General features: G+C 43.2%; 1 protein-coding gene across 8 annotated transcripts; it reads left to right on the forward strand.

The window, feature by feature from the left end:
- The first annotated feature begins 2010 nt into the window (after positions 1 to 2010).
- Positions 2011 to 25427, forward strand: EPN3 (epsin 3). Of its 8 annotated transcripts, none has more exons than XM_031966373.1 (10): positions 2012 to 2519; positions 6492 to 7223; positions 14898 to 15016; positions 16532 to 16612; positions 16991 to 17113; positions 18758 to 18845; positions 19192 to 19452; positions 19769 to 19879; positions 20856 to 21086; positions 21560 to 25427. In XM_031966373.1, exons 2-10 carry the CDS (start codon positions 6653 to 6655, stop codon positions 21892 to 21894), a joined length of 1920 nt encoding a protein of 639 aa, XP_031822233.1. In that variant the 5' UTR covers positions 2012 to 2519; positions 6492 to 6652; the 3' UTR covers positions 21895 to 25427. The 8 variants fall into 8 exon arrangements, with proteins under 8 accessions (XP_031822236.1, XP_031822233.1, XP_031822235.1 ...); XM_012550043.2 differs by having other exon boundaries at positions 2013 to 2519; positions 19766 to 19879; XM_012550044.2 differs by having other exon boundaries at positions 2014 to 2519; positions 19811 to 19879.
- The last annotated feature ends 599 nt before the right edge of the window (positions 25428 to 26026 follow it).

A 26026-nucleotide genomic window follows, 5' to 3' on the forward strand; every position in this document is an offset into this window, starting at 1 on the left:
CCAGCCCTGAAGTCAGGAGGATCTGAGTTCAAATCTGGCCTCAGACACTTAACATCTCCTAGCTGTGTGACTTTGGTCAAGTCACTTAACCCCAGTTGCCTCAGCAAAAGAAAAAAGAGCTATTTATATTAATGTTAACTATTATTATACTATGTAATGTGGAGTCTTAAATTCAAATCTCCTTCCTCACTTACCTAGTCTCTCTTCATTTTAATTTTGCCTTCTATAAAATTTTGGATTCACATTAATTATATCATATGAATTAATTGATTGACATTCTATCCCTCAAAAGGAAGAAATAAAATGTGGGTGCTGCTTAGAGTCCTTTGGGGGGGAAAAAGGCTCTCTGTGATCCTCAGGCACCCATTATAATTATTAATGTCAGTAATAATAATAATAATAATAAGTGTGATGTCCTGAGCCAAAGTAGCAGCAGTGGCTCCAGGGAGCTTTGGGTATTAAGTGGAGGTTTTGTACTTGGACATTAATGAGCTTTATTTAGTACAGGGGCAGGGCACAGGCAGGGAAGAGAAGAGAAACTATGGCCATTGTTCTGGTCTTTTGCCTTCCCAAAAATTTGATTGAATGTGACAGATCATTATCGCTGTCTGTTTTTTGCAAATGGGAAAATCAAGGTTAGAACTGATATGGATAAAAATTAGATTAGTGATTTTATTTAACATAGGGAACTTCCAGAGCAGGGAATCCTCCTCACCACTGCTGGTCAGCATCTTCTCCACAATTTAAAGTTGTCTTAAAGGACTGCCTAGAGTCACTTTCTATAAGGATAAGTGATTTCTTCAGGTTGTGTCCGACTCTCCATGGCCCCATTTGGGGTTTTTTTGGGAAGAGATACTGGATAGATTTGCCATCCATCTCATTTGACAGATGAGGAAACTGAAGCAAGCAGGGTAAAGTTATTTGTCCAAGGTTAAACAGCTGGCAAGTCTCTGAGGGCAGATTTGAACTCAGGAAGATAAATGTTTCTGGCTCCAGGTCTGGTACACTCTCCATTGTGTCACCTAGCTTCATGGATATGTGAGAGAGTAATTCTGAGGTGGTACTTAAACCAAGATCTCTCCATCCCACTAGGCCAAAGCCTCTTTATCAAGCTCAGAAAGCAAAAACCTGGAATCACAACCTGCAACTGTCAATAGTAAAATTAGAGGCAGCTGGGTAGAGAAGGACCTAAGCAAATCCTACCTCAGGCACATACTAGCTATGTGACTGCAGGGGAATTCACTTTAACTTTAATTTTCTTATCTGTGAAATGATAATAGCCCCTATTTCCCAAGGTTGCAATGAGAATCAAATAAGATATTTGTAAACTGCTTCACACAATGCCTGGGACACAGTGGATACTTCCTTCTCTCCCTTCTCTTCCTCCCTTTCTTTCTTCTGCCCTACTTCCCTCCTTTCCTTCCTTCTTCTCCCTCCTTTTCTTCCTTCTTTCCTTCCTTTCTTGCTTCCTCCTTCCCTCCCTCTCTTTTCTTCCTTCCTTTCTCCATTCCATCTTTCCTTCCATGTGGAAAGGAAGCACCTACCTTCCAAGATGGTTGTGTGGCTAAAATATTAATATTTGTAAATCTGTTTGCCAGTCTCAAAGTACTGTATAAATGGTAGCTAGCTATCACCAAAGGACAAAACAGGAGGTGATGGGCCATGGAAAATTATTTAGTAGAAGATAAACTCCTTTTGGATAGGAGCTGATTCATTTCTATTTATTCCTGTAGGCTCCCTTAGTGCTATAAACAGTGAATGCTCAATAAATATTCACAGAATTTAATTGGCCCCTGGGCTCCCCAAATCCCTTTGTTTTCCAAGCCAGGGAGGTATCTTTTAAAATATATTAGATCGGACTCAAAGTTTTCCTGGGGACACAGAACTTTAGCTCCTCCGTCTCGTCTCAGACGAGGACCAAAGATAGGCAGCTGGAGCTCAGCATCAAAGTGCCCGAGAGTAGTCTTGACACTTTGCAACGTTTGTGATCCATTTTTTCCCTCTGTACCGCAGAGATGGACTGCCAAAAGGGGCCTGTGTTTACATTCCCTTCAGCCACTTCGCCTAGGGCAGTGTCAAGCAATAGGTTAATGTCTGCCCACTGTGGGCTATCTCTGTGTGGGACTCTCAGAGAGCGTTGTGGCGCCTGGTGGGCAGGAAGGGGTTAATGAGCCCTGCTGCTTCCTCCCTGTGTCCTGTTACTGCTGAGGCAGACCTGCCCAGCCAGCTGAGCAACTTTCCCACCGACTATAGGAGGCAGAGCTGCTCCCCAGCTTCGCAGGGCTTGGGACCCCTGCTGGCTTCCTGGTATGGTGGGGTCTGCCCTTCCTGGGCAGGGTGAGTTGCAGGAGGGCAGAACTGGATGGATCTGAGGGCACCGGGACTGTCCCATTCCCAACCTGCTGGGACTGGCAGGTCACTGCAGAGCCTGGTCTCTGGCTCCTGGGCTGAGCCGAGCCTCCCCAGGCTGCCGCCGCTGCCGCCACTGCTGCTGCTTGTAGAGGGAGGCTGCACCAAAGGTAAGCGCTGCTGTCCCCCTCCAGAGGGCAGAGGGGTCTAGGAGAGCTGTCCCTCAGCTCAGAATTGAGTCCCCAAGGTCTACCCTGCCGCCATGGGGTAAGGGGAAGGCAGGTTATAAACCTCTCAAACAGTGGCTAGTCCTGGTTAACCAGGCAGGGCTGGGGCAGGGGCTCAGGGCCAAAGTCCCAAGATGGAGTGACTGAGGCAGGAGGAGAGCTGGCTGCGAAGGATCCCATCATCAGAAGCCCCAGTGCTACGGGGAGGACTCAGCAACTCCTTCAGACTGGTTAGTTCCCATTCTCTCCCAGCCCCAGTACTGTGTTTCTAAGATGAGCAGCATAAGTCTCCCGTCCCCCCTCCTATAGTGTAGAAAGCTGCTCAGAGTTAGGACCTCTCACCCCCCATCACACCATTTTCACTGAGCTGTCATTAGTTGTGCCTGGTACTCAGCAGGTGCTTAATTAATACAAATTAATTGATTCGTGGTCAAATTGAGAAACAATTTATAGGAATCCAGGAGGCAAAAGGGCCTAATCCTGAACGTGTGGCCCGGATGGGCCTGAGCCACACACTTCAGAAAGCTCAAGGTCAACCTGGGACTATGGGATGAGATTTTTTTTTTTTTGTAATTCTTATCTCTCCCTCCCCCCACTCTTAGTCTCTGCCTGGTTACCTTCTGACCTCCGGGAGATCTTGGTAGAACTCCTCCTGTCATGGGGGAGTGAGGAATAATGTGTCTCCCCTCAGAAAAAAACATTTTTCCTTCCAGTTCTTGAACAGCAGGGGAAGAAATCCAGTATGTCTCATCTCTGAGTTCCCCTTTTCCATCCATCTCTTCTCTGCTCTGGACCCTTACCAACCCACCCCACCACATCCCTGACCCTCTGCCACTGGGCTCCTGGCTTGTGCCTTGCCCGTTCTCACCCCGTGCTCCTTACTCCTTCTCCCACTCTCAGGCCCTCCTGCACTCCATCTGTGCCAAGAAGCTGGGTGCTGGGCTCTGTCCTCTCCACCTGACAAGCCCTGGCTCAAGGTCACTGCAGTAATTCCATACAAGACTGGCTGGTGGTGCTGCTGCCGCCTTATCGGCTGCCTGGTTTCTATTTCACTCCCCTTTATTCCTGGGCATATTGTGTTCGATAAAACTCTTTGCTTTTAACACTACTGGCAGCACTCCCAGCCTTCTCCCTCCCTCCCTCCCTCCCTTCCTCCCTCCCTGCATCTCTGTCTCATTTTTTCTTCTCTCTGCTGCACTGGCATCTCTTCCCCTATAATACTGACCCCTTTAAACTTTTGAGAAGTTGAGGGATATGGGGAAAAGACCCAGGTACCTTTCCACCTAAGTTTCCTTCCCTCCCCAAGCAGAGACTGATAGAAACAATCCCTCTTTCATATACACACTGCCCCCATCTTCTGGGGAGGGCTTCTCCTTTGGGGGAAACCTGGGAAAGACCCAGCTGGACCCCAGGTTTGCCTTCTCCTCCCAAGGCTGATCCTATTGGCATTTCCTGAGTTAAGCTGGGAGAATGAAAAGTCCCTTAAGTCCAGTCTGGGCTTGCTCCCTTTCCATGCATGGCACAGTGCCTGGGGCAAGAGGGTGAGGGTGGCCCTGCTACAGGCTGGGCTCCTTTGTGGAGTTATGATGCCCAACTGGATTAACTGGTTTTCATCGATGGCCCTCAGAAGTTGCGTGCGTTTTGGGGGCGGGTTTTAGTATAAAATTTTTTCCCATATTTATTCCACCATCCCATCCGCCCAGCTGGGAGGTGAGGACAGGCTGCTTCTGAGTCACTCACAGTGCGGGGAGGGAGGGAATAGGACAAGTTGTAGCAGCTGAGCTTCCCTTCAGAAGCCACCCCCCTGCTTCCCTCCCCAAGGACACAGCTCCTGCTCCAGCAATTCAGTGTCTTATCGACCCCCCTCAGTGGCTGGTTGAGGTCTGGAAGAGGTGGATGTGAACTCAGTGGGATTCTTCTGGAACCTCAAGGTCAGGTCTGGGGATCTAAGGGAGCTGTGCTGGAAGCTGCAAAGAAGCAGTAGAAAAGGTGGGGGAGCAGGCCTAGAGGATGATCAGTGCTGAGGAAAACCAAGGCAGACCCCTAAGTTATCTGGACCAGTAGGAAGGCTGCTGGGGGACCACCATGACTCTAAAAAGGAATATTTTCATAATGGTGTGGGTGAGATGGGGGACTGAGCTTGACCTACTGGAGCTTCAGGAGATCTGTTGGAAGGGTCTCTATTAACTCATCAAGGCCCCAGAATAGCCTCTTGGGGTGGTCCCTGTTCCTACTTGGAAGCCACAATGGAGGAATCTTCCAGCCTAAGTGTGAACCTGTGGCGTGTGTGTCTTGTGTGTGTGTGTGTGTGTGTGTGTGTGTGTGTGTGTGTGTTGGAGGAGGGGTTAGGAGGAGATTAACCACACTGTATAATGGAAGTGTCCGGTTTTGAATCCCAACTTTATTACTTTGGCAAATCACCCTCCCCCCCCCACCCCCGCCGGGGGCCTTTTTTTATCTGTTAAATTGAGGAGTGGGGCAGTTCAACTAGATGACCTCTAAAGTCCTCTACAACTCTAAAATCCTGTAAGAATAGTTTCCTCTCAGTTTTAGTGCTAACAGGGAAGACCATATTTCCATGATGCTGGGACCAGGGCTCTATATTCTCTCCATTGGATCTGGGCTGCTCTCTCTAGAGCTGGTACTTTGGGAAGGCACATACATAACTAATCTTTAGACCAGATCAAGGACACTTAACATCTCTTGGCACGGACATCTTGGGACCCATTCTCAGAACCGTGTTTCTAAATGTATAAAATAATATAGACAGTTACAAATATTAGTGAAAATGAAGATGTGATTTTTTTCCCTAGCCAAATGCATGGACTCCCAGTTAAGAATCCTCAGACTAGAAGATCAAGTGTATAAAAGATTATTCATCAACAAATATCAGGGCTTAGTTGCAAAATGTATTTACCACTTAATTGTATGACCTTGGATACATCACTTTGCTTTTCAGGATGGCTATGTCCGCTTGTAAAATGAGAGGCTAGACCAGATGACCTCTAAAGTCCCTTTTAGCCCTATCTTCCATGTTTCTGGGCTTATTTTCTAGAGTGAGAAAGGTAGTGAGGTATGGAAGGTGTAATCACCTGCAAGTGAAGAGACCTCAGTTTCAGTTCCTGATGACTTAGCTGGGTGACCTTGGCCAAAATACTTCCCCTTTCTGGACCTCAGTTTCTTCATCTTTTAAATGAGCGGGTTGGACTGGATCCCATCTGACCCTAATGATCTATGACTATTAAGAGGCTGTGCCCAGCCCTGTAGGAAGAAGACCTAAAAGGAAACAACAGATGACAATGTCCAGGCTTTCAAGGAGATGACAGATTCATGGGACTATGGGATGGGGTGGAGAGTGGGGACGACTATAACATAATAAAACAATCAGAGAATAATTACATGCTGACCTGTCTGGATGCCCAAGATAAGGACTGAAGGAGTTCGGAGAAGGGAGAGGTCAGTGTGAGCTGGAATAGTCAATGGAATGAGATTTGAGTTGGATCTTGAAGGATGAGGGAGATTTGGAAAATGGAAGGGAAGAAGAGAGAGACTTGGAGGTGCATGGTGAGAGACTCTGAAATAAGGAGTATTTCTAAGTTAAGTACTCCCTTTGCACAGAGGGGGAATAAAATCAATAATCAACCATTACATTTAGCTATCTCTGATGTAGATGAAGGAAGATAGTAACTGAAGTCAGAAACACTGTGTTCAAATTACTGGGCAGCTGGGTGGTGCAATGGATAGATCTACGCCCCCCAACAGGAGGTCCTCAGTACAAAGCCGCCTCATTTACTAGCTTTGTGATTCCAATTGCCTCCCAACCCTTCAATAAAAGACTAGTTGTTGATGAAAGCTCACTGGGGGTCAGGAAGTTGTCCTTAGAGTTCTGACCATCAAGTTTCCCACTTTTTCCAGCTCCATGAAGAACCCTTCATAGCATCGGTCCTTTCCCTACTGAGACCAGCATTCTTTGTCCACGGATTTCTTGGGGCCAGAACCGGTGAACTTTAATCCCTTGCTCTAAGTGCTTCCTTTCTGGCTGGGGGAGGGGACGGCCATCCCCAGTGCCCCCAGCCATGACGACCTCAGCTCTGAGACGACAAGTGAAGAATATTGTGCACAATTATTCAGAAGCAGAAATTAAGGTACGTGAAGCAACCAGCAATGATCCCTGGGGGCCGCCAAGCTCCCTCATGTCTGAGATCGCTGACCTGACTTTCAACACCGTGGCCTTCGCCGAAGTCATGGGCATGATTTGGAGACGGCTCAATGATAGTGGGAAGAACTGGCGCCATGTATACAAGGCTCTGACCCTGTTGGACTATTTGCTAAAGACTGGCTCTGATAAAGTGGCCCACCAGTGTCGGGAGAACCTCTACACCATTCAGACCCTCAAGGACTTCCAGTACGTGGACCGTGATGGCAAGGATCAGGGCATCAACGTTCGGGAGAAGGTCAAGCAGGTGATGGGGCTGCTGAAGGATGAGGAGCGACTGAAGCAGGAACGGACCCACGCCCTTAAGACCAAGGAGCGCATGGCCCTTGAGGGCTCCGGCATCGGCAGCGGGCAGCTAAGCTATAGTCGCCGCTCCTCCCACTACGGGGATGAGTTCAGCCGAACCAGAGGATCCCCTTCTTCCTACAACTGTGAGTGAGGGATCAGGCTCGATGGGGTGGGGAGGGGGAACCTTGGAGTAAACTTTGTTAATTCTGGGGAAAAGCACCAGCTACAGGGATGGATATGCAGACTATATAGTCCACACCTGACTTGTACCCTGTTTCCTATAGGCCAGCTCGAGGACAGAGTGCCGTTTAACTAAATAATTACCTAGGAAGGGACTGTATTATGTAATCTTTCCATCAGGTGGGCGGGGGGTGAGAGGTGAGTTGGTTTTTCCAGTTTACAGGAGAGATTTCTTCTTGAATGGACAGATTTCAGCACTCTTGATAACTACTTTTCAACATGCAGCCTAAGGGGGAAAAATGAATATCCCTCAGAATAATGAGAATATTGGAATCTCCATCCCTTGTCTTAGAGATTTCCTTCCATTGGTTTAAACCTATATACCTAAGCAATTAACGTTGTGCTCACATAGTTTATTTAAACATAGGCTAGCAGCCATGGTTGATACACATCTGAAGCAGAGTCTGATGGATTGCTTGAGTTTGGGAGTTCTGAGCTGCAGTAGGGCTAAAAAGTAGTTATATGTCTGCACTGTCTGATCTACATATGATAAATCCCTGGGAGTAGGCGCTATTAGGTTGCCTAAGGCAAAACAAAATGGCCCAGGTCAGAAACAGGGCAAGTCAGAACTTCTGTGAGGATCAGCATTGGGATCAATCCAATTGTAGCTGCTCCTCTTCTAGTTTGGGCAAGTTAGGAAGATCCAAATTTTTAAATAAGCACAGCAAAATAATAAAGCAAATTATCAAACAACTACTAAGGACCTCCACTCAAAGAGCACCTCACCAATTCATTCTCCCCTTTTACAAACCTCCTTCCAGCCTGTAGATTTCCTACTGGGAGCAACACTGCCCAGCCATGGAGAAATGGGTAATTCTGGGTCTAGTCTTCTGGTCATGTATCACCAAGATCGACAGTATCGTAGTAGTTGCCAAGCCATTTTTTTTCCTTTGGTCACTTCTCTGCCTTGTCACATTTCCGACTAGCCTTCTACCCATGCTCTCCATCCTGGAGCCTCAGCTGCCATGGCAGCTTTCCAAGATCTGTCCCAACTCTGTATCTGGCACTCTCAGCTTGAGAGGTAGCAGCTTAGTGGCAACAGAAGGCAATAGTGAGCAAACCACCTGTCCCACCAGCAGCTCTTGATTTTTGTTTCTCTGTTCTCAGCTGCATAAAAGTGGGGAGGGGAGGGAAGAAAGAAAAGGCTGACAAAGTCTCTTTCAAGGGCAGAAAAAGAGGAATATTGGGATCTGTGCAACTGCATACAACTCCTTCTATTTCCAGATTTTTCACTAATTTATTTCCCTTTGCTAAGAGCTCCCTGTAGGCTTCTGGTGGGTTGAAATGTCATTGTAAAAACAACCATTACAAATAATTACATATAACAGGGAGAGGCTTTGGAGTCAACAAGATTTGGGTTCAAGTTTTACCTCTGATTTATAGTAGCCATACAGCCATAGACAATTTTTTTAGACAAAAAGTTGCAGGTGAGTTGCTAATCTGAGTCTTTGGAGAAAATAGCAGTAAAATCACAGGGGCAGATATAAATACACATAGCTGTGGTTTATTATAGAGAGCATGGTACATGGAGTTTTTTTAAGAAAGGGGAAAAAAAGCTTAAAAAAAGAACTGCAGTTGAGTCCTAGATGCTGATATTAGTTTTATGACCTTTGGATACATCATTCAACTTCTCTGAGGCTTAGTTTCTTCATCTGTAAAAAGGGGATAATAAGACTTATCCTATAGCTTTTTCTTAAAAAAAAAAAAAAAAAAAAAAAAAAAAACTTTGTTAAAAAAAAATCCAGAATATAAACAAAAGTACTTTGTAAACTCTAAAGTGTTGTAGTTGTTATTATTCATCACCTTGCAGTACATACAGCAGGTACTTAATATCTGTTGAATTGAATCAAGGCATTTTTATCAGTCAGTCATCAAGCATTTATTTTATGCCAGATGCTATGTTTGTCTCTAGATAAATAAAGAAGAAAGTGATTTAATCCCTGCCCCTCAAGGAGTTTAAAACCTAATGTGGGATCATATAAATAAAGCTGGGTGATCCTGGGCAACTCACAAACCAGGAAAGACTATTTTCAGTTGGTGGTGCTTAAGTTGACAAAGAAACTAAAAAATTTGGCAACTGGCTGGATATGTGGGATGAATGAAAATCCTAAAGAGCTGCAGATAATATCAAGGTATGAACATGGGTGACTAGAAAGACGGGAAATTCGTGATGATGGATTAGTTCTATTTGAGATGCCTCTGGGACAAACTGTTAGAAATGTCCAGCAGCATTTGGTAATACAGGACTGTAGTTCAGGAAAGGGACTAGTTTTTGATATATAGATTTGGGAATGATCCGGATAAAGAGAATAATTGAACCTTCGGGAGCTGATGAGGTCATAAAGTGAGAAAATGGCGGGAGAAAAGAGAAGATCCCGGACTTCTACTGAGCCTTTTTAGAGATCATGATGTAGATGAAGAATCAGCAAAAGAAACTGAGAAGTGGAATTATAGGTGGAAGAACTAAGAGAGTATAGGATCACAGACTTCAGAGAAAATATCCAAGAGGGAGGTTAAAGGTGTCAAATGCCACAGAAAAGTTGAGAAGGATGAAGATGAAAAATAAGACATTAGATTTGGCAATTAAGAGTTTATGGGGGGAAGGCAGCTAGATAGCATAGTGGGTAGACCATTTGCCCTGGAGTCAGGAGAACCTGAATTCAAATTTAGACCTCAGATACTTAATACTTATTAGCTGTGTGATCCTGGGCAACTCACTTAACCCCAATTGCTTCTAAAAAAAAAAGTTTAGCAGTGACTTTGGAAAGTCACTCTCCTTGGAAGATAAACTTGGAAACCAGATTGCAGAGGATTTAGAAAAGAATCAGGCAATGAAGCAGAGATGATCAGACAAAACAAAAACCAGTATTTTTTTCTAATTACATGTAAAAACAATTTTTAACATTTTAAAGTTTAAAATTTTTTTTTAATTTTTAAAATTTTGAGTTCCACATTTTCTTTCTCCCTCCCTAAGATAATAAGCAATTTGATATAGGTATGTATGTATGCAGCTTTTTCAAGAAGTTTGGCTAAAAGAAGAAGGAAAGATGAAGGCCAATTCTTGGCTAGCAGAGTAGGATCTAGTGAAGATTTTATTTTTTTTAAGGGATGGGGGGAGACAATTATGTTGTAAGCAATAGAAAAGAACCAGTCGGTAGGGAGAGACTAAAGATTAGGAAAGGGGAATGATAATGGGGGAAGTATGCTGGAAAAGATGAGAGGGGGTGGGATTGAAGATCCATATAAAAGGAAATTTATTGGCTGGGCAAGTCACTTAACCCTGTTTGCCTCCGTTTTCTTTTCCATAAAATTAACTGGAGGAGGAAATAGTAAACCACTACAATATTTCTGCCAAGAAAACCCCCAGTGGAGTCATGAAAAATTGGATATTACTGGAACACCAGAATAACAGTAAAAAGATTGATCATGGCAAGAAGGAGTATCTCTCTCCCAGAAAGAGTAAACAAGTACAAACTACTTGTTTACTTCTCACAAGGACATACTAGGAGATTATGTCAAGAGATAGTGGGATGAGGAGGAAGGGAGTAAGAAGAGCCTATTTCAAATAACTTCCATTTTCTCAGTAAAATATAAAGGGAAGTCCTCAGCTGAGAGTGTAGGAAGATGGGGTGCTAAAGGTGGGACAGTGAGAAGAGAAGGCCTGAAATGACTGTTGTAATGAGCAAGACAGAGAATCAATTAGGGAAAAATAAATAAGATTATTATACTTCAATGACAGTCTATTTGAGATTAATTTATAGTGTATAAATTTATAGTGTATCTGATTAGCATTGTTTTATATTAGCTCCTTTGATCTCCACAACAGTCTTTTGAAGGAGGAAGAAGTTATTATGTTTCCCCTATTCAAAGATGAAACTGAAATCAGGGGAAGCTACTAGCTCATGGCAGATTGAGTGTTAGCATCAGAATTACATCCCAAGTATCCTGATTGCTAGTCTGATACTTTTTTTTTCTATGCCACCTATCTCCCTAAAAATAATAATTGCAATAACAATAACAAAAACAATAATTCATCAAACATAAGTATCTCTAAAAGAAGACTATGGCTGAATACGTTAAGAAGTTCACTGGCATTCTGAAATCAAAGCTTAAATGGGAAGAATATATTTGAAGCAATGAACAATTATTCAGTATGTGAAACTTGGGGTGTAGTTCCCTAGAGCAGTTATTGAAAATAACACTTCCTCATAAAAAAAGAAGATTGAACTTGATAGACATCCTTAGAGTACATGATAAATTTGTCAGAAACTTACAGAAGCATTTTTGAAGCAAGCAGATATGATGTCACTGAGCAATAGTAAAGGCTTAACAAGTATTCATCAATGGATTTGTTAAATGCAACCAAAAATGATTTCTCTTTAGAAGAAGCCTATGAAACAGCTAAGTCCAAAAAACGGAATATAAAGGCCCTTTGTAAGACACATCACCTAGAACCCTGGCAACTACTTTCTTTTTTTTTTTTTTTTTTTAATTTATTTAATAGCCTTTTATTTACAGGATATATACATGGGTAACTTTACAGCATCAACACTTGCCAAACCTCTTGTTCCAATTTTTCACCTCTTACCCCACCACCCCCTCCCCTAGATGGCAGGATGACCAGTAGATGTTAAATATACTTTCTGATAAAGAATAAAAGAAGTATCAGAAAAGTGGCCAAGGGATAGGGATTGGATTTTGGAAATGATTAGGGTGGAATGGTATTAATTCAGTCTGGCATCATTGCCACTCCAGAAATTATAGAAGAAATTACAGAATTACTTAAGAAGCTAACGTGAGCAATATTGCTCATGTAAGGAAATTTTCTCTGCTAACTGTTAAAAATAAATAGCACCCACCAAGTATTTAGCAAGCTATGACCTGGTGGTTACAATAATGTTGATGAAGCAGAGAAAGAAAAATGACTGAGTCAGGCAGGTTTATTGTTAGAAATAAGGGGTTCATGTGAATGATTCAGGATCAGATCATCACCTTGAAAACTTACAGGAAGATTACTCTTAAGGAGCCCAAATGTATTGAGCAATGCAGATTATATAATGCATTGACAGAAACAGCAGTATATCACTGAAGATTGAAGAAATTTATCATCTACTAGCTACCTAGAAAGATATAGCCAAGAGGCTGGGATTACACACCAGAAGCTTATTTTATTTTATTGCAAAGGGGCCTTTGATCTCCTTCCCCTTTCAGCTCATCTGATTTAAAGATGAAAAAGTGTTAACCTCCAAAGATGACTTCACAAAATATGAACATCTTTCTCTGAATGAGATGAAAGACAGAATCCCATTGGCTGAAAAACTTTCAAAACACAGAGATCTGGCTAAAGAAAATAAAACCATGTGAGAACAGGACAAGGCAGAGTTTATCTTCATCATCCATTCTGTTATTAGAGTTTGACCTGAAGATGCTTTCTACAGAGGGTGATCTTATACCCAATAATCTGATTCAGTTATAAAAGGCAGTCATATTTATCCACCTGCCCAATTAGCTATAGAACACCGAATATAAAAGAATAATAGCAGGATAAAAACATGTCACCTCTAGATGATCCTTAAAGATAATCTGTTGCTTTAAATTGGAGAACGAATTCAGGCCATGAGAAGGAATTGCTGAGGATAAATGAAAAGATCTTCGTTTCTCCCTCCTCCCTCAACTTCTACTATGATATATAGTAGCAGAACTATTAGCCTTGAGAAAAATCATCCTATAAGCAATTGGAGTCAATTCAAGAAGAAAATTGTAAAACTTGTCCTTGGTAGGTAGCTAGCTTCAGAATCACACTCCTGAGAGAGCAGAGTGTCTATCAGTTCTAGGTGCCTGTTCTTTCCAAAAGAACACAACAGTCCCCAGTTGAGGATTGTAGCTGAAACTCAAGTTGGAAAAGATAGAGATGACAGTTCCCAGGAGGAGCAAACCCAAGATATCCATCTGTGAGCTACCATGCCCACTGAGCAAGTCTAGCTCAGTAGTGGTGGAACCTACCCAGCACAGAGCCGGGGCCCATCAAAGACCAGCATAAGGATAAAAGAAGAAGCAGGAAGATCTTGCACAAATTTCTTTGGCTGCTTGTCTGTATGTATTCCCTACATGTGTGCCTTAACACCAGAGATCTCTGGGCTCATTCTTCCAACAGATGCTTTGCATATATATGGGAAAATGCTCCCCCTGTTTATGGAGGGAGGAGAGGAAGTTTTGTAGCTATTCTTACTATGCCACTTTAGTGAATGCCATCACTTTAAAGTTATTTATGTCTTCATTTATATAAACAGAGTTAAATTTGCCTGTTAATGGGGTAATCGCACCATCTGGGGCTCATGAGTTAGAATTTTGGATAGGTGACTTCACAAAGATATATCCCTTAGATATACCTGGAGATCAATCTCTGAGTGTGAGTGTGAGTTCAGAGACATATATATATATATATATTTATATTTATATATTTATTTATATATGTATATATGTATGTGTATATTGTTATACATTATATATGTATATATATGTAAATATATATTTATATATATATATATATTTAAACAGATGACAAATCTCCACTCTACAAATCTGAACCTCCAAAAGAGAGAAAAATAAAATATTTTGAAAAATGAACCAATAAAGTATACTAAACTTGGAGTATATTTTTAGACAGAACAGTTGACCAGAAACCAGGACCTAGCATTGATCCATAAAAACTTAATAATGCTGTTTTAATGGATATCATTATGTCATCCTCATGCTCTTCAAACTTTTAAAACACAGGGATCTGGATGAATAAATTTGCGACCAGGATGAGGCATAGTTCATCTCCATCATCCAACCTATTATTAGAGTTGACCTGAAGATGCTTTCTACAGAAGGTGATCTTATATACCAATAATCTGATTCAATCATAAAAGGCAGTCACTTTATCCACCTGCCCAATTATTTGCAGAATACTGAATGTAAAAGAATAATAGCAGGATAAAAACTTTATCAATTTTTTTCTACTGAAACTTCTTCCCAGAAAGATGATAACAAGAACATTTGAATAGAAGGCATCCAAATAGTGTTTTTGATCCACTATTGACTTTAATTCCCATAGCAACTGTCTGAGTAAGTACTTATGTTTTTGTTGCTTAGTCATTTCAATTCTATCTGACCCTTTGTGAGTTGAGAGTATCTTGGCAAAGACAGTGGAGTGACTTGCCATTTCCTTCTCCAGCTCATTTTATAGATGAGGAAACTAAGACAAACAGAGTGAAGTGACTTGCCCAGGATCACACAACTATTGTCTGCTCAGGAAAATGAATGGGTCTTTGTGAGTCTAGGTCAGGGCTCTATCTACTACACACCCAAGGTAGGTCCAATGTTATTAGCTATATTTTACAGGAAAGTGGGGCACAAAGATTAAGTGACTTGCTAATGATTACACTGCTTCTAAGTGTGGGAGATGGCATTTGACTTCAAGTCTAATACTGTGGAGTCTCCCCAACTCAGACCTTTGCCTGTTTCAAGATGTATTCTGAACATTTTGACTATAACAAGGATTTGAGAAGTCTGAAACATTCCTTGCCTTCCAGCCTCATCTTCATCTCCTCGATTCACCTCAGACTTGGAGCAAGCTAGACCCCAGACCACAGGAGAGGAGGAGCTCCAGCTGCAGCTGGCACTGGCCATGAGCCGGGAGGAGGCAGAGAAGGTAATGTTATCATGGAGTCACTAGGATTTGATATGTACATGTTGAGGAGGAGATAGACAGGAGTTAAGGGCAATCAGAAAGCTGCTTTACAGGAGAGAGCTCAGGTTAGTTTTCTGAGGCCGCTAGGTACCATGCTATTATAGCCAGAAGGTGATTGGCACAAAAGGAACTAGGCTAGGTTCAAGTGTTTCTAGACTGGAATAGCCCCATCCCCATGGCCCCAGCCCCAGGTGTATCCAGTATGTGCCCATTTGCTGCTTCCTTCTGCTGTTGGACTTTCTGACATGGACTTTTCTTTAAAAAAAAAGAAAAAAAAAAAAAAAGAGTCACCTTAAAAGGATAAAGGGCTTCTCTTTGAACCATCCATCCAAGAGCAGAATCCTAGCAACCTCATGCTTGTTTGTCTCAAAAAGTTTCTTTCTGCCAATCATCATGACCTGAAAGGATTCATGGGGGACACACCTTCAGGGACACAAAAGGTATCTTCCTAGGATGTCTGGGAAAGTGCCATAGGGCACATCTCTCAAAGAACACAAGAAGGAGACAACTCAAGGATCTTTTATGTCATTATTCTTCCCTGTTCCCAGACCAAGACTTCATATTCTCTTTGCAGATCCCACCTGACAAATCTGAGCACAGTGTGGAACAGCTTCTTGCCCAGGCAGGACTACCTACATTCACTCAGCAAGGGTTCAGATGCGGTTAATAGAAAAAGGAAGATTTAAGGGGTGGGAAGAGAACATTTTGACACATAAAGCTTGCAAATGTATACAAAATAATGTCCAAATATACTTTTTTTTCTCCTTTCCATTATCCTAGGGCTTGGGCAATTGACATCACAGGACTGTAGCCCAGCCCCTCCCCCCTTCTCGTTCCTTTCCCAATTTCCTTCTGCCCTAATACCCTCTATCTCAAAACAAGGCTCTTTGCTCCACAATTTTATTTCTCCTCTACCATCCCTGTGCCCCATTTCCCTTCATTTCCCATCTTTTTTTCTCTTCCTTCTCTAGGTTCCCTGGACACCATATTTCCTATCCTAGCTGCTCTTTATCCTTTTGTCCTATATCTCACCCTTTTCCATCTCCCACTTTCCTTTTGCCCGTATCTCATTCTACCCTATTCTTACCTTCCTCCTGCCCCATCTCCCACCTTTTCTCCTGCCCCATATCTCACTCTGCCCCATTTCCCATCTTCCTCCTGCCTCATATCTTACCCTACCTATCTCCCACCTTCCTCCTACCCCATACCTCACTCTGCCCATCTCCCACCTTTCTCCTGTTTCATATTTCACTCTATCTCTTTTCACTCTCTCCCCCCCAGCCCCATCTGTTCCCTACCACTATCCTACCTCCTTTCTGCTTTCTCTTCCCATATCTCCTACCCTCTCTCCTTCCTCTCTCTGCCCACCCCTTCCAGCACCCTTGCCCAAGACTGAGAACTGAAAGGGTAGGGGAAGGTGAACTGAACCAAACAGGGGAATGCCCATTTCACTCTCTTCTCCTTCATCCCCAACAGCCGGTCCCTCCAGCCTCCCACAGGGACGAGGATCTGCAGCTACAGCTGGCACTGCGTCTGAGCCAGCAGGAGCATGAGAAGGTAGTGGAGCCCCCAGACCCTACTCTGGGACTGGTGCTGGTGCTGGTGCTTCTGGGCACTAACAGGGCTCCTCTCTGCAGCTCCTCTCGGTTTCACTTGGTATTTCTCCAGCTCCTCGCTCCTGCTTGGCTCCTTAACCATTTTGTCACCTAGTCTGGATTTTTCCCTGCTGTCCTCTCCACCTTTGCCTCCCCATCCCCACCCCTGCTTTCTCTTCGTGTCTGCAGGCTCCTGGTGGATCCTCTGGGGAGCTGAGTGTTCTCCTTAGCCTAACATTGGATGCCCTGGGTTCTAGGGCCCTGGGTCCCAGGGTCCCCATGGCTCCCAAACTTAGCTGGTTGCTCCCCCTGCTCCACCACCAATCTGTCCCAACTGCAGGAGGTGAGGTCCTGGAGGGGAGATGACTCCCCCTTACCCAAAGGCGCTGGGGGCCATGGTCACCGGGACCAGGACCCTGAAAGAGAAGAGGAAAAGGAAGAAGAAAAACTGAAAACCAGCCAGGTTTGTGAAGAGATGGAGGTCTATGGAGGGGAAGAAGCATGCTGGGAGGAGGGGAATAAGGAATTGAGGGATAAAGGAATATAATGATCATGGGGGATATGCAGAAGAGGCTGGGGCTGAGGATCAGCTTAGGGGCAGTGCCATCCTCCAGGTTCTGGGGGTGCTACATTAGCTATGGTCTAAAGGAGAGGACCCTCAGACCAGCTTCTACTTACTGTGTAACCTTAGACTCTGCTCTGCTCTGAGTCTCTCTGTGTCTTCCATAAGAAACATGAGAAAGCTAGACCAAATGACCACTGAGCTCCATTCTAGCCTTGGCATTTATGACCTCAGGACTCCTGGGCTACTATTGTATTAGACTAGTGACAAGAGCAAAGTAGGTAGAAAAAAGAAATATCAGTCATCTGGAGGTTTAGGGAGATGAGGTGGTGTTTTCACGAATCCAAGTTAAGGCCATGTTGGGGTTGTTGCCTACCTCACAATAATGACCCTCCCCCAAGTCTACCTCTGAACTAGAACTTTTTTGTGAATCTTCTCCCCTCGAGGCCAGCTTTAATTTTTATTTCAACTAGATTTTCCCCCCCTAATAAAAATGTTAAAATAAGGAAGTTCATGCTATGACTTTCTTAAGCCCTAAACCTACCTAGGGATGGTCTTGGGTAATCAATAAGCGTTTACTGAGTATCTGTTGTTTGGTGTGATCTTGGGATAAAAAAACAAAGGAAACAGTCCCTGACCTCAAAGAGTTTACATTATATAAGAGTAACAACACATTAATATTATGTGTGTATATGTTTATGAAGACTATTTTTAAAATGTGAGGGCAACTAAATGGTGCCTAAGTTCAAATCTGGCCTCAGATTCTATTGCTAACTGTATGATCCTAAGCAAGGAACCCAGATTGTGTGTGTGTGTGTGTATAAACATACATATATATATGTATCTATATATACTCATGCATATATTCACACATATACACATACATATATATGCACATATACATAAAATATCTCATATATAAATGTATGTGCGTGTGTGTGTGTGCGCGCGTGCACTAGCAGCTGAGGGAGAGGAATGGTAGGAAAAACTTCATGTAAGAGGTAGATTCTGAAGCAAGTAGGATTTTAGATTTGGAGGTAGTGCTTTCCAAGCAAAGGGAATGGATAGATAGCCTGTATAAAGATAGGATCTTACCATCGGAATGGATTAACAAGGAGACTAATTTGATAGATAATGTGAAAGGGGGTGATGCATAATGATAAGTGAGAGTCTTAGAGTGAAGACTGGCCATGTCTCAGTAGAAAGAGCCCTAGATTTGTTAAGTAAATCCCAACTCTCACCCCCTCAGGCCTGTTTCCATCCTTAGAAAATGAGGTTAGACTAGATGATTTCTTCCAGCTCTAGGACCTATGACCTTAGGATACTTCTGCTGACTGTCCTGCCTTCCCCTGCTGATGGGAAGGGAGAGGATGGAAACAGAGAGAACAGGACAGGAAAGGGTTGGGAGCTACTCGTCCACCAGAAGGTACAGTAGAGGTGTTTAATAAAATAGTGGAAATGAATGAATATAAAGGCTGAGGTTCTGTGGCTCTGAGCTCCCACTTCCCAGGTGCTCAGCTGTCTCTTCACTGTCCTTCTTTGTAGTCTTCCATCCTGGACCTTGCTGATATCTTTGGACCAGGACCAGCTCCACCCTCCACACACAGCTCTGCTGACCCATGGGATATCCCAGGTGGAGTAGTCAGGGAGAGAGATATGCAGACCCCTACCCTCTGGGATCTAGAGACACCTGGGACCTCCCTCCATAGCGAGTCTCTGGGTAGACCTCCCCTCTCCCCCCCCCCCTTTCTCTCTCTCTCTCGTAGGAATTTAAGTGATCAGAAGGGGAAATGGAAGGCTCCAAATTTCTCCCTAGTGTCTTAGTTTTTCCACACATGAATTGGTTACCAGCTCCTCTCTGATAAGGAAGGTGACCAGGATAGAAAGGAGGGAGGGAGAAGGATGAGATATGGAGTGGAGAGAAGTTGCTGGGGATGGAGATAGAAAATGATGAGGTATCCATGCTGTTCTCATTTTAGGTCTCAGGTCTACAGTAGAACCTGTTGGCTCCTCTTGGGGACCCTCGGCAGACCCCTGGTCTCCAGCACCTTCTGGGGATCCTCTGTCCCGGAGCCAGCCTTGGGATTTGCCCTCGGTTCTCTCATCTTCGGAACCCTGGAAGCGGACACCTGGGCCACCCCTGTCTATGGATCCCTGGGTGAAGGATTCCCCCCATCACAAGCCCTCTGGCACAGGGACAGACCCTTGGGGAGCTAGCTTGGACACTCCCAATACACCCAGTAAGTGAAAGCCTATTGTCCTCCTAAACCATCCAGTCTGAAAGTAGAAGAGGGGATGAGATGGAGAGGGACTAGTACTCCTGACTCCATCCCTGATCCCAAAGATTTGGCTCCTGGGGTTTAAATCTTCCTGCCTTCAGTGTAGTGAGGGGTCTCTCTGGGGAAGATGTGCAAAAGGGGTATGGAGAGAGTTTCTCCAGGACAGATCTTCTTCCCATCCCCCCTCAAAAGAATACCTCATTCATCTCTTGGAGGATACAGACCCAGTGTCCTCTTCCTCCTTATCTGTCCCTCTGCCCCTCCCCCACACCAGCAGCTCTAGGTGGTTCAGCCTTTGACTTATTTGCCAAACTTCCAGAATCAACAGAAGCCAGAGAGGGGCCTGAGAGTGCCCAGACCCTCCCCTCCATGCGGCCTGGCAGCCCTGGTAAGCTGCAGGGGAGCAGCTGGGGGGAAGGTGGGGATGGTACTAATGAGAGGGCTCTAGGAAAGGAATGGGATGGGATGGGGAACAGGGCTGAGGGGCAAGGTGAGGTACAACTGAAGGCAGGGGAGCCCTGATGGGTATATCCAGACAGCTTGGATAGGAGGTTACTATTTGCTAGCTAACAGAACTCTGGAGCTGGCAATCTCTGTGCCCTACCCTAAATCCCTATTTTCTGACACTCCCATCCCTCCCCTTCTGCAAGGGATTGTGCTATAATGAAAAGGGGTCTAGATTTAGTTAGAGAATCTGAATTTAAAGCAATACTCTGGCACTAAGTCTCAATTTCTTCCTATCCTATAAAATGGAGATAATAATATCCCTTATCAGGTAGGATTGTTATGGAGATCAAATGAGATAATATATGTAAAGTTCTTTGCAAACATTAAAGTGTTACATAAATGCTAGTTTTGATGCTGATGGGACAGCTAGATGGTGAGGTGGATAGAATATATCATATACATATATGTATCTATGTATGTATGCATGTGATTGCAAAATATGTTTTAAAGTGCAGGGGCATCTAGGTGGTGCAGTAGATAGAGCACTGGCCCTGGAATCAGGAAGACTTGATTTCTAATCTGGCTTCAGATACTTACTAGTTGTGTGACTCTGGGCAAGTCGCTTAACTGTTTACCTCAGTTTCTTCATCTATCAAATGAACTAGAAAAGGAAATGGCAAACCACTCCAGTATCTTTGCTAAGAAAGTCCCAAATAGAGTCACAAAGAGTCATACTGAAATGACTGAATGACAGTAATGATGATGACACAAGTTATTTAAGCTGTCTCAGCCCTAGTTTAGACTAAAGGGATAGATCTAGATGGTGTCTGAGATCTCGACCAGTCCTAGATCCATGATGCTGAAGTTCTGTCATTTCTTTCCCACTGGCATCTGAGCTCCCTCTATTTTTTTTTTAGACCTAGACCTCTTTGGAGACCCTCTCCCTAACTCCAAGCAGAATGGTACAAAGGAGCCAGATACTTTTGATTTGGGAGGACTTGGTGGGGCATTGACTCAGCCAGGCAAGGATGGTCGAGCCTGCCAGACCCCTGAGTCCTTCCTGGGACCCTCAGCCTCCTCTCTGGTCAACCTTGATTCACTAGTGGTGGCCCCACAACCTCCGAAGACAAGGAACCCATTTCTTTCAGGTAAAGTAGAGAAATAATACTTCCTCCTTTCTCCCTCCCCTTCCCACTCCAGTCTGTCACCCTCTTCCCTTGGATTCATACCTTGAGATGTTGAAATCTGGGATATGGGGGGAGAGGCAGGGACAAGGCACAGGAGTTCCCCTGGCATTTGGCCAGTGGAGGGTAGAAGGACCTCCCAGGATGCCAACATCACAGAAGTGGGGAGTAGTTTACCTCAGGTGTGGCTGTCAAGGAAGTGGGGAAGAACTCAGCATTCTCTCAATTTCAACACCCTGAGCATATACTTCATTCATCTTACCCTAGTTATGTCTCATGTTTTCCCTTCTCCCCTTGGCAAATTAGACTCTACATTTTCATTCTACTCATGGCTTCTGTGCCAATATCTGACACCCACCTCATTAAATCCAAGTTTTTGTCTCCAGTTTCCCCACTTCAGACCTCAGGTTCCTGATCTGTTTTCTTTTCTCCAACAGGTCTCAGTGCCCCGTCCCCCACCAACCCATTCAGTTTGGGTGAGCAGGGAAAGCCAACTCTCAACCAGATGCGGACGGGGTCTCCGGGGCCCAATCTGGCCTCCTCAGTGCCTATGGGTGCTCCTGTAGGCTCAATGACCTACAGCGCCTCTCTGCCCCTTCCCCTCAGCAGTGTTCCAGCAGGAATGACCCTTCCTGCCTCTGTCAGCGTTTTCCCTCAGGCTGGCACCTTCCCTCAGATGCCTGGGACCTTGCCTCAGCCCCTGCTCCCCATGTCGGGTTCAGCGGGACCCTTGAACCCCTCTTCTCAGCCAGGCACCAACCCTTTCCTTTGAACTCTGCCCTTCTCTTCTCAGCTCTGACTTTTGTCACCTTCTTCTCACCTTCCTGGAAACAATTTCCACGTCTCTTCCTATTGCTTCTCTGCCTCTGTGCCCCGGTCAGCCGCTGGCAGCTGACCAGAGCTTTCCCTGTCCCTGCTTAAGGGGCTGGGGTAGTGGATAGGGGCACTGTCCCCACCCCACTTAGGTCAGTATGAATGTTGCCTGGATGCTTTGTTCCCTGTCCCATCTCAGGAGTGAGAGAGGGTCTTGGGGAGCTCAGGGAAAGGACATCCTAGGAGCCAGAATCCTCTAGGTTTTGTTTGGGCTGGAGGAATGGCTTTCCAGGCTCCAGCTATCCCTTGAAGGGGCTCATGTATGTATGTGTGAAGGGCTCCAAGATACCACAAGTACTGTAGTGCATAGCACAGAAGAAACCTGGTGACCAGAAGCCTTTTGGAGCCACGGCAATGGTCCCAGAATAAATACATGAATTAGCACGATAGAACCAAGTTGTGCTTGTGGCCTTCCTATGGTGGTGAGCGGGTCTATGGTGAATGTCTCTCCATGAAAGGGAGAAGTAAGTGGGCATCGGGGTGGGCATTTCTTCTGGAGTTCCTTTTCAGCATCCATCTCTCAAAGCTCTTTGAGGTGGGAAGGGGAAGAGGATGGCATCTGAAAAGTAGAGATCAGCTCTTGGGTTTGCATGTCCCTCTCAAAAAGCTTGGCCCATGAAGATGCTTTCTCTTGGTTGGATCTCTATTGCCCAAGGCCTGAACTTCACTCTTTGATTCATAGGGATTCTTAGAATTAAAATAAATTTCAGGTTATTAGAGGTAAAAAGACTTTGGGAGACGGATAAGGTAGAGACAATGCAAGAAAAGTAGAAGGCATTTCCCTTCTTTCCAAGTAATTTGTAGAACTATTGGGAAGATAAGGTATGGAAGCCCCAAAACTTGAAGTGTTCCATGGATTCATCAAATGAAGATTCTCCTCATCAAAGCAGATAGAAACTTTTCTCTTGGATAACTGGTCTCCATTCTTCCATAAATCCTCTTTATCCACTCATTATGCTAGAAGATCACCTCTAACTCTTTTAATATCTTTCACAGTTAACTATGCAACTACATTATTCATTCAATAAGCATTTATTAAGTGACTGCTCTGGGCCAGGCAGGCACTCTGCTCGTTGCTGGGAATAATACAAAGAAAAAAACCTCCCTGTTCTCAAGGAGTTTTCACCATATGGTGAGAGGAAGGGAGGTGGGGAGAAGATAAGTACTTATAAGAAATATATGTATATATACATATGTATGTAATTTTGAGAGAAGAACAACATATACAGAGATAACTAATTACAATATAGGTATTTAGGGGCAACAAAAAATTTTCACAGATAAATAGTTATTTATATATACATATACTATGTAATTGGGAAGAACAATGTATACATAGATAAATTACAAAATATCTCTATAAATATAGAGATAAATGTAATTTGAGGTGGGGGAACAAAGGACATGGATAACTACAATATATATATATACATGCATAATTTGAGGGAACAAAGTATACACAGATTACTATATTTGTATATTTAGATAGATATGTAATTCAGCCAGATAACAAAGTATCCAGTAATTATAATGTATGTATTTGTGGAGAGCTCCAAGATACCATAAGTACCATAATGCACAGCACAGAAGAAACCTGGTGACCAGAAGCCTTTTGAAGCCATGGCAATGGTCCCAAAATAATATATGAATTAGCATGTATTTGGATAAGTAATTATAATATGTCTATATATACATATATTTGTAATTTAGCAAGAAATAAGGTATAACCAGAAAAGTATATTGATACATGTATAATTTGAGCTATAACAAAGTAGTCAAATAAGCAATTATGTATGTATGTATGTCTGCATTTTTAGGAGGAGAGGAATTAAGGATTGACTTTTCATAGGAGGTAGCATAAGCTGGGCCTTGAAGGGGGTGAAGGATTCTAAGAGAAGAAGATGATGAGGTAGAGCATCCCAAGTATGAGATCCAAAGGCATGGAGGTAGATGATGTGTGTGAGAAATAGCAAGTCTACAAGATAAGGTGATTTCTAAAGTTACTCCCTTCCTCAGTCTGATATCTTGTGTGGCACTTTTCATCATTGGACACCCATCACAGCCTAGTTATGCTTAATGTCAGACTTTTTACACTCCTTAGATCCATCCACAGTCTGGATTCTTCAGTCTTATGGCCATGGTCTGAGCTTCCCAGACACATGAGATCACTAGAAATGTTTCTTCATAGCATTGAACGCACCTGGGATAATTTGCATTGTGTGATTTCCACACATGCTCCAACCACCCTCTTATTCAAATCTTGGCCAGTCTGCCATCCAGCTGCAGAATTATCCAAAGTATGTGTGTCATGATAAACTAACTCAATGGGTGTCATGATGAATAAACCCAATGATCTGTCCATCTAGCAGCATGGATAGCTTGCATCCGTTAGCCAAAAAAGCCAGCAAAGTACCAAATGTAAATGCTTTAGGAGTTCCACAACTGGAGAGTCAAAAGTCATGTCATCCAACATGAACGAGGATTTGAACTCAGGCTCTCTGGCTCAGGAGCCAGGACACAAAGGGCAGCAAAAAAGTGCCAATTTTCATGAAAGAAACCTGAGCGTGGCCTTGAAAGGCAGGGAGGCTAGAATCAAAGAATGCCATTAAAGACTTAAAGGCAAGTTTATAGAGTGTGCCAGGGATCTCTCTGGCCCCATATCTTTTTATCACAGATTTGGATAGATGCCTAGAAAGCATGTTTATATGAAATTTATAGATAATACAAAACTGGGAGGGATAACTGTCATATGGAAATTGTCAGAATACAAAGAGAAGGTGATATTAAAATGATGAACTCTTATCTAAATGAGATTTAATATACCTATAGAATTACATCCTATTATAGTAGCTGATAGTGTTTTAAAGTTTGCAGAGGCTTCAGCAGAGGTAATCAGGCCCAAATCTGCTGGACTGGGACACTTCCAATACTGCTGAACATGTGGTCTATTCTCACCGATGGGGAAACTGAGGCTCAGAGAAATTCAATCATTTGCTCATTATTACAAAGCTCATCAGTACCAAACTCCTAGCATCCAGGACTTTAACCACTATTCCATAATGAGATGAATGTTAAGTCTTACTGTGTGTGTGTGTGTTTTAAATGAACTTCCCAATTGTAAAATGGTGGTGTTGAAGTTAAACATCTGAAAAAAGATGTGGAGATTTTGTAACAAAATGAGAGTTTGGTTTCAGTGAAACTGAGAAGACTTGTATGAACTGATAAAGAGAGAAAGCATTTTATACAATTGCATCAAAACTAAAAACAGATAATTTAAAAGATTTAAAAAATCAAAGAAGTGACCAATCACATGACTGCAGAGGACTGATGATAAAGTTACCACCCCATCTCCTTGACAGAAAAATGACACTTCACTCAGAATGCAAAATAAGATATATAAAAAATATATATTTTTAAAATAGCCATGGGAATTTATTACAAAGGTTTTGTTTTTCCCCATTTGATGGGAGGATATTGGATGGAGAGAAAATCAATTTTTGTTAATTAAAAAAAGCAAAATTTAATTTTTAAAAATTGGTGGCTTTTTACCATCAGATAAGTTCACAGTATGATATGAGAATCAAAAAAAAGCAATGCTATCTTAAGCTATATTGTGAGGAATCATGTGCAAGATTAGGAAGGTCTTATCACTCATTCTACTTTGCCCTTTCTAAGGATCATATGTTCAATTTTGGGTCACATTCTACTTTGCCTTAGTCACACCACATCTAAGTACCAAGTTCACAGTTTGGGATATATCTTATGAAGGACTTTGACTAGTTAGAGAACATTCAAAGAGGGGTGACCAGGATGGAGAAGTTGTTTTGAGAGATGCCATGTCAAGATTAGTAGAAAGAACTGGGATTCTTTAGTCCAAAGAAGAAAAGTCTTAGAGGAACCATCTCAATTGTCTTCACATAGTTGAAGAGCTGGTCTGCAGAAAATAATTTCTTTTTTTAAATTTTATTTAATATTTCATTTTCCCCCAGTTACATGTAAAAACAATTTTTTAATATTTGCTTTTAAAATTT

The sequence above is a fragment of the Sarcophilus harrisii genome, chromosome 4 (genome assembly GCF_902635505.1).
Source record: "Sarcophilus harrisii chromosome 4, mSarHar1.11, whole genome shotgun sequence".
Classification (NCBI taxonomy): domain Eukaryota; kingdom Metazoa; phylum Chordata; class Mammalia; order Dasyuromorphia; family Dasyuridae; genus Sarcophilus; species Sarcophilus harrisii.

Bases quoted from the DNA above. Each gene is read 5' to 3' on its own strand.
- EPN3 (XM_012550043.2), top strand. From the start codon at position 6,653: ATGACGACCTCAGCTCTGAGACGACAAGTGAAGAATATTGTGCACAAT. The intron at 7,224-14,897 runs GTGAGTGAGGGA...CTTGCCTTCCAG, and splicing joins ATCCCCTTCTTCCTACAACT to CCTCATCTTCATCTCCTCGA. The intron at 17,114-18,757 runs GTTTGTGAAGAG...CCTTCTTTGTAG, and splicing joins AAAAACTGAAAACCAGCCAG to TCTTCCATCCTGGACCTTGC.